The 9,088-nt window shown below is 39.6% G+C and overlaps 1 protein-coding gene across 1 annotated transcript; it reads left to right on the top strand.

The window, feature by feature from the left end:
• neu1 (neuraminidase 1) lies at positions 1-5,260 on the top strand. The gene is made up of 6 exons (XM_026942263.3): positions 1-216; positions 1,661-1,850; positions 1,930-2,192; positions 2,321-2,503; positions 3,465-3,684; positions 4,255-5,260. Exons 1-6 carry the CDS (start codon positions 145-147, stop codon positions 4,461-4,463), a joined length of 1,137 nt encoding a protein of 378 aa, XP_026798064.1. The 5' UTR covers positions 1-144; the 3' UTR covers positions 4,464-5,260.
• Positions 5,261-9,088: the final 3,828 nt, after the last annotated feature.

The following is a 9,088-nucleotide window of genomic DNA, read 5'->3' as shown; positions in this document are numbered from 1 at the left end:
GCACTTCAGGAGTGTGTTGAATGTGAAACCGGTTCTCTGAGTGTCACACGCGGTGTGTATCCGCGTTCCTGCGGGTTTTTCTGTCCAGGTGTAGTAAAGCAGTGAAGTCTCTTTGCTCGACCTTTCAGTCATGTGTGTTCAGACATGAAGCTGTCCGTGTGCTGCTGCTGCTGCTGGATGTTTTGGGGCTGTGTTGCTGTCGCAGGCGATGTCAAGGTACAGAATAAATAAACACATGTACCACTTTTCTTTCCTCTTATTGTGATTGAACTTTACTTTATCTACATGTTGTTGGCTTCAGGCCATTAGAGTGCGGGTTATCAACTTCCTGTAGCAGGAAAGGGACCGCATTTCCGTGTTGTTATTGTTTAGTTATGATGGACAGTTTCTGATGAAAAAACATCTGTGCTAAAGTGGTGAAGTTTGAGCTGTAGGGTTGCCAGATTGCGGGAAAATCAACTGTTTAGCATTGTTAGTTCCCGTCCCTGATCATATAACGCAAGATTCCTCACTGTGAGTTTGTAAGTCAAAAATCTCAATTTCACATCATAGCTTTTGCCCAGCTGTAAACATGTTAACTTTTTTTTACCACTTCACCTTGCACATGCAGAAAACAAAATGAGTATTTGTAAGGAAGCAAACACTCAGGGGTGTGCTGTTATAGGAAAATAATCAACAAGAGGTTGTTTAATGTGAGCTGATACAAAGCACGGTTACTTTTACCACCCTGAGGTTATTACTGTTCAATAACAGAACAATAGAATTATTCGATTCCTTTTATACCACAGCATTTTGCCAGCAGTTACAATTTTTATGTATTAAAGAACGACATGCCCTTCTCTCTCTCTCTCTCTCTCTCTCTCTCTCTCTCACATCAGATTATAATTATAGCTAATGTTGTGGAATGTCTGCAAAACAAGTTCCTGTTATTACTGTTAGCCATCAAACCTAATCTAATCTAATCTAACCTTAACTAATCTAGCCTAACCGAACCTAATCTAATCTAACCTGATCTAGTCTAACCTAACCTAACCTAATCTAATCTAACTGTCCTGAAGACTTTCCTGTGGTTGAAAACTTACTGACTCTTACAAAGCTCTGACACTGGAGACTCCTTCCATAAATGTTAAATAAATAACATTCTACAATCCTTCTAGAAAACTTCATCATATCAGCAATTATATATTTATCTTGGTGAAATAGCCTGTTTTGTTTAATCAGATTTTTATTAGCCTTTGATTATATGGAGCTTCTGACATATAAACCCTGCATTATCTGTTACTATAGAAACAATAACGTATTAGAACAAGCGCATTAATATACACCTGTAATTTGCCTTGCAGCTGAAACTACTGTCAGAGCAGCTGTTCTAAAAATGAATCAGTCAAATCAGCTCTGTGGTATAATAGCCAAATAATATTATGTTACAAACAGTCAGATGAAGAAGGAATAATCCCAGGTCCAGCCAGACATTATTTCATACCTGAAAGTGTCACATTAAAGAAACACAATATGTTATGATTTCTGTTTCACATTGTCTTTAAGTTACAGTTCAGTGACTAAAACTGCACACAAAAAAAACTTGGGTGTTGAAACAGGTGTGTGTAATGCAAAAGATTTTGCTTTTTTTTTTTAAAACCTTGCCTATCATCTCTATCAGATCAATCCTATTATTACGGAGGAGCAGTTGCTGTGGGTGGGCGGCGGGGCCGGGATGGTGCACACATACCGGATTCCCCTCCTGAGCTTCACCCCCCGCGGACATCTGGTGGCGTTTGCAGAGGCTCGAAAGACATCCTCAGGTGATATGGAGGCCAAATTTATAGCCATGCGACGCTCAACAGACAAAGGTGTGTTAGATTTACCCACTACAGCTTCTGTTACACCTACAGAGTGACTCTCCTGCATTAATCACCTCTTTTGCTCTAGGAGCTACGTGGTCTCCCACTACCTTCATAGAGGACGATGGGATTCACACTGATGGCTCAAACTTAGGCTCTGTGGTTGTGGATGAAGAAACAGGATCGCTGATGCTGATCTATTCTCTGTGCTTCTACCGCTATCAGTGCAGCCCTTCTAGCACCATGTTAGTGGAGAGTCTGGATGATGGTGTGACCTGGAGCGCTCCTCGCAATCTCTCTGTCCAACTTGGGGTCAAGAGCTTCATCCCAGGGCCGGGATTTGGCATTCAGGTACCGTCTCTAAACCCTGTCTAGTCTTTGGACAGTTTTGTGTCAGTGTTTATCTGTGTACATTCTTTACAGACAAAACGTCTGATAAACTGTAATGAAAAATCTTTGCATTTTTGTATTAACAATAGAAGCAATATCCTCCTGCGAAGGGGCGTTTGGTGGTGTGTGGTCACGGCACTATCGAGGGCGACGGGGTTTTCTGTATCCTGAGCGATGATCACGGGCGCACATGGAGGAACGGAGGCTCACTGAAGAGCATCCCTTATAACCAGCCCAAACAGAGCCAGGACTTCAACCCTGATGAGTGTCAGGTAATAGACAAAGAATTTCTAACTCATGATCTGTTTTTGGATTCGATATGCCCAAAGACTTACAGCAACCATGACATCACTAGTACAATGGATACAAAAGAAAAAAGCATTTGGTTATTTGACCTTTGTATTACTCAGAGAAATGTATCCATAAGCTGATTTTTTTTTTTTAATTTTAAACAACAGGATTATATTCACAGACAAAAGACATCACCTCTTTATTCAAACTCTGGTTATGTATGATTTGTGATTAGCTACAGACTCACCTAACTGCCTGTTCCTGCATGAAATTTTAGTTTGTTTTTTTTGTTCTGAGTTCTCACAGTCATTTGGAGTTCTGTTCATGTCCTATCAAAAGGCTTTTTAACCTGAGTTCCTCTATTAATCTCACTTGTTTTCATTCTAATGTAATTTCCTGTATGCACTGTTGACCAGAGGATGATAGCTTCCCCATTCTGAGTATTGTTTCCCCTTGAGATTTCTTCCTAATTTTCTTAGGGAGCTGTTTCTTGTCACTCTGGCTTATTTTTGCACATTAGGGAACTAAATTCTGATTTCTTTAAAACTATGTTATGACTGGGGCTCCCAAGTGGCACAACCGAAAAGCATCGCCCTATCATTGGGAGATCGCAAGCTTGAATCCTGACTATTCCACCACAACTATTCATGGCTAGGAGCAAATTTGACCATGTTCTTTGGGTGGGAGGGCCAGACTCTCTTTCTCCTGTTAATGATGGAGACACACTAGCCAATCGTGGGCATCTGTGAACTCATGTATGTGGAAGAGGTTAGATAGCTTTCTTCAGAGTGTGTTATGTTGCCCTGTGGAGCAGTTAGAAAAAAATGGGGTTTGGGTGGCTTCACATGTTTTGGAGAAAGCACATGATAGCCTTTGTTCTCCCTGGTTGGTAGTTGTTGTATGTCCTCCTTTCTATCACTCTGACATGGCTCTCGCCCCCAGCCGGTGGAGATGCAGGACGGCAGCATTGCGATTAACGTGCGGAACCAGAACAACTACCACTGCCGCTGCAGGATGGTGGTGCGGAGCCTGGACGGAGGAGAGACTCTGCCCGTGGAGGAGCTGAAGTTTGACCACACGCTGGTGGATCCCGTGGTGGCGGCTGGAGCGCTGCAGAAGGAAGGACTGCTGTACTTCAGCAACCCGGCCAACTCCCAGAAGAGTGAGTGAGGAGGCTTTAAAATGTTATGGGACGGTTTTATGGCAGACGATCTACATGGATTTGCTACTGTGACACCTGTTCAAGCTCAAGCTGTATTAGAGTTTAATAATGAGGTCTTCAAGAAAGCCTCTCACTGTGCACAACTAGCGAAGTAAAAATTGTAATCTTTGCTGCATCATTCATCAGGATTGTATGAAGATTTGAAAGTATAGTGCAACATACAATCAGTCTCATACATCAAGACTGGTATTGGCTAGGTAGCATGAGTGTCCATTAAAAAAAAATTAAAAGCAAAAGTGTGGACTGTCCTGGAATATTCCTGGATGATTTACCAACATGTTCTCATGACTGCAAGTTGGTACTCATTTAAACAGTTACGAATACAGGCAGGTGTAACATTTACCATTTCAGATCTATTTATTATTGAAAGGTTAAAAAAGTACTTTGTGTATCAAACCTTGTGACATCATAGTCCGAATACTTCTGAATAATACAGTATATGACAGGATGGACACCTTTTCAGAGAGATGCATCATTTTCTTATGTTCTCCTGTTGTTTCTGTCCTTCAGGGGTGAATCTGACTCTGCGCTGGTCTCTGACTGATGGTAACTCATGGGAAAAAGAGACTTTTCAGATCTGGGAAGGGCCAAGTGGTTATTCCTGTTTAACATCTCTCAAAGATGACAAAAAATACATCTTTGTCATATATGAGAAAGGCCATAAAGACTATTGCGAGACCATCTCTTTAGCAAAAATCAGTCTGTATGGTGGCATGTAGAAGCCAAACTTTGTGCACAGCTCTAGAACCCAACATGACCAGTGTGTGACTAGCATTGTTAATGAAGCATTTCTGAAATACTTCATGACTTGACCTGGCTTAGCTCTTCACCTGGGATTATTTGTCTAACCATGCAGTTCACACTTCTTCTCTACAAACTTCTTCTCTAAGTCTCTGACAACTCAACTGCTTTGGATGTTGATGATTGACAAGATTTGACATGTTGTATTATTTTTAGTATTCTGTCATCACCTTCTGTAATTCAGTCTCAATCTTATAACTCACAGTATAGATCCCCCAACCCCCAAATAATCAACAATATTATGAAGCATGAAACATGACAATTCAGTGGTGAGGGAATGACTGTTTATCACGGCTATAACACAAGTGACAACAGGAACTAACTTGTCTCTCAGACCTTCCACAACATTAAATCTAACTACTAATCTAATCTAATAATTGTAATTGGTGGCAAATTGCTGTGGTGTAAGCAGAATAACACACTCCAGACCACGTTTTTATGCGAAAATAATGCATTTTGAGGAGGTAGCGGAACTCCACTTGCGCGTTGTGGCACATCACACCCCCACAGTGTAATCCACGGTGTGCATTGTTTTTGTATAACAGCATGGTCTGTCTTGTTTTATTCTTTTCTTAACATATACAGTGATCAATATTAAAAGCAATATGGCCTTGAAAATGTATGTAATGTGTATTTGAAGGAGATTAAAATTGAAGGAGACTGATTAGTGCTTGAAGTTGATGTCAATGACCAACAATAAACTGCTTAAATAAAATATACAGGCATTGGGGGAGATGATTAAAAGGCTCTGTAGACATCACAGAGTGTTTCATAAAGTGTTTCAGTGATAAAATACAATATAAGCATCATGTTTTTAGATATAGATCAGTCTGCAGACTCATTTTGCACTTACCACATGTCTGTTCTACTGTTTAAACCTTTGTTTACTAACGACATTTAGTGGTGATGTGACTTCTTTGTTCGTCATCAGGTTAATGTCACATGCTGTCATACATCCCACAGAAACCACCACTTCATTTTCTCTGTTCCACAAAGCACAGTTGAGCACTCCTGCTGAAACACCAAAAATACATCCATATATACACAAATCTGTTATACATCAATGCACCATGCATGCAGACAAGAATACCATTATCTAAGGTTTTTAGAAGTGTAAAGGGTTCTTTTGTCCTGCAGTCTGTCTCTTGAGCAACTGGTGCAAGCACAGGCTCTGGTGCACCTCTTTGCTCTGTTGTGTACATTTTTGTTTAGTAGCCTATCCACAATTTTTTGTCCATGTATTTATTGCTGAAAATATAATGCGTATGGGTATTCAAATAAATTAGCCTTTTGGACACATGTTCTGGAGCACCTTGAGTTTCACATGGAACGGACACAAAGAATAAAAGGTCTCCTTTGTGAATTATATTCATGTAGGGGGTCTGCTATCAGGATAGTTTTTATTTATAATATTTTATAAAATATCACTTTATCTAGCCAGTTTTATCTATTCGCTTATTTCTCTTGTAAAACCTATATTGAATAGAGTTTTGAACAGTATTGTCAAAAACACTTTATCGCACAGAAAGGAGAAAGCTTGTATTGGAAATACGGTGAAATCATTTAAAGATCAAGACAAAGTGCTACTTTGTTCTGTTGATGCTCTGAGCAGCCTTGGTGATTTGACATCACGTGCTGAACTCAGGGTTGATGAGACATTCCTGACTTTCCGAGTTGAGTGGGGAGGCGTTTTCTTTTGGTTTTTCCGAGTCTGAGGTTGGACATTGTGAGTTAGTTGAGCGCAGCATAACAACATGTCTGTACTCCATGGGTTTAGACCAAGAAGCTGCACAATGTAGCCATCTTGTGACATGATTATGCTACTGAGGTGTAAGTAATGTTGGAATTAAAAGAGCGCTCATTTTTAGAGCACTATCAGTCCAACTCTCTTTGTTATAACTACATACAGTATGTGTCCTGCTTAGTTTTTAATAAAGAAGGGGCTGGGATGAACAGTCAAGTCCAAGTTCAAAGAGTGCTTTAATGGCATGACTGTTTTATTAATGTTACCAAAGCAAAATAATATGAACGTTATACAGTATAGACAAACAGTAATAATGAATAAAGAAAAAAAAACAATCATACAATAAAACATTAAACATGAATAGCCATTAATTGAATTAAACAGATGTATAACAGAGATATATACAGTACTGAATTAATTTATATAAATTACATAGATATATAAAATATGATAATAGATAGTATTAGAATTGGGTTAGATTAGAGGTTATTTGCTTTTTCTTTTAATGAAGAGTGAATATGAGCATCACTGCCAGCCGCACACTTCCTTCATGTTCCGCTAAAACACAGCTCAGTTGCTGCTCAGAGAGGAGAAGTTTGGGAAGATAGCTGTGAATTTATGGTAATATTCCTGTCTAAAGTGGTTATATTTCCTGACTGGAGCAGTCCTGATGGAGGATGGATCTGATTTCTGGTCTGGAAAAACTACTGTGATCTTATCATGGTAATATCATATCTACTATATCTAAATAAAAGATTATTATAAATATAAAAGCTTTTAGAACAGTACAAACTGCACAGTTAGTGTGCCACTCTGTCCTGCAGTGCATATAACAAAAGCAGAGTATTCCTCACAAAATGATGACACTGATATTAACCTGAAATTTTCTATAGCTCAGGACCAGTGATGGCTGGCTGTGATATGAGATGAGAGGCTAAACTTTGACAGAGAAACTGTCATGGTTGAGAAATGTATTATATCACAAATTCTCATCAGTGGTGTGATTTCTGCTTTTTTTCTAGTCTGTAATGCTCTACTGGCTTTATGTCATGTTTCCTCCACAAAAGGTGAACCTTTTTGCTCAAAAAAAAAACAAAAAAACACTATGTTATTGTTATCGTCTATTATTTTATGTAATATGTACTTTGGACAATGTATGATTAGTCTACTTTTAGTTTCTCCTTTAAAGGTATTTTGGAGAAAAATGATGACAAAGTAAATAATCCACCTTGTTCATGTTCATTACTGTGTCTCACGTGCGCCTTCTCAGTCACTGCTGATGACAGATGTGTTAAGGATATGTCAGTGAAGCATTCTGAAACAATCAGCCCAAATGAAGATCAAATCTAGGCGGCATTTCACTCTGTGTGAATCACCCAACAGGACTGTCGCTGATAGTCCGCATGAATCTACAGTCTGGACTAGAAGGAATTCAGCTCCTGCCCATAGAGTTGAACCCAGGCCTCACTTCTTGCTTCTTCATGCCTTTCTGTGTTTTTTTTCTTACGACCTTTCATGGTGCTGCTGTGCTTGTTGTGCTTGTCCTTTCTTGATTTTAGTCATTCTTTTGTCATGTTTTCCAACAGCTGTATGATTAAGACAAATTTTCAGTTCATAATTAAAATGACTCAGGTGTGTATGATATATTTTCTGGTCATGCTATTACGTAATCCAGTATATATTCATTACTCACTTATTTAGAGGTGAACTTTTCACAGAAACGGCTTGTATTTCTGCCTCTGCTCACTCAACTGCAGCGACAGTTTGTAAAGCAAATGGAATGCTAGATCTTATATCACGTTATCAGTGTTCTGAGCTGGGAAGCAGCTCACGCAGGTGTCTTGATTTCTTAAAACTGGTAGGCGAGTTCAAGAGTTTTGGCAGTATATTGACACTGTGCTGAAAAACTATTTTCATTGTATTTTAGGGGCTGCGGGACTGGGGTGGCATTTGGCAGATTGTTGCAGTCAGTGTTAAAGCTGTTCCTTTAAGTTTCCTTTAAGTCTTAAGGACAGAGGACTTTGTGTAAAAACATTGCTAAGGTATAAGAGGAATAAATCATTTTATGTGCTGTTGTTTGACAATAATCACCTTCAGGGTGGTAACAGTAACTACACTTGACATCGGGTCACATCACACCACCCTGTCACTGATTATTCTCCTGTAACAACCTGTTATAGGAAGTGATTTATTCCTTACATATTACATTGTTTGGACTGGGGTTATTTTACAAGTAAACATAACAACATTTTTACTGATCGAGTAGCTGCACTATATAACCGAAAGTTTGTGGACACCTGACCATCACACCCATACGTGCTTGTTGAACATCCCATTCCAGATTTGTTCCCCTTTGCTGTTATAATAAGCTCCACTCTTCTGGGAAGGCTTTCCACTAGATGTTGGAGCGTGGCTGTGGGGATTTGTGATCATTCAACCACAAGAGCATTAGTGAGGTCAGACACTGATGTTGGTGAGGAGGTCTGGGGTGCAGTCGGTGTTCCAGTTCATCCCAAAGGTGTTCAGTGGGGTTGAGGTCAGGGCTCTGTGCAGGACACTTGAGTTCTTCCACTCCAACCTTCACACACCATGTTTTCATGGAGCTCGCTTTGTGCACAGGGGCATTGTCATGCTGGAACAGGTTTGAGCCTCTTAGTTCCAGCGAAGGGAAATTGTAATGTTACAGCATACAAACACTTTCTATACAAGTGTGTATTTCCAACTTTGTTGCAACAGTTTGTGAAAGAACCACATATACTTGTGGTGGTCAGGCGTCAACAAACTTTTGGCTGTATGGTG

The sequence above is a fragment of the Pangasianodon hypophthalmus genome, chromosome 29 (assembly GCF_027358585.1).
Source record: "Pangasianodon hypophthalmus isolate fPanHyp1 chromosome 29, fPanHyp1.pri, whole genome shotgun sequence".
Lineage (NCBI taxonomy): Eukaryota > Metazoa > Chordata > Actinopteri > Siluriformes > Pangasiidae > Pangasianodon > Pangasianodon hypophthalmus.
The sequence above is the reverse complement of the archived record's forward strand: the minus strand, read 5'-3'. Positions and strand labels throughout refer to the sequence as shown.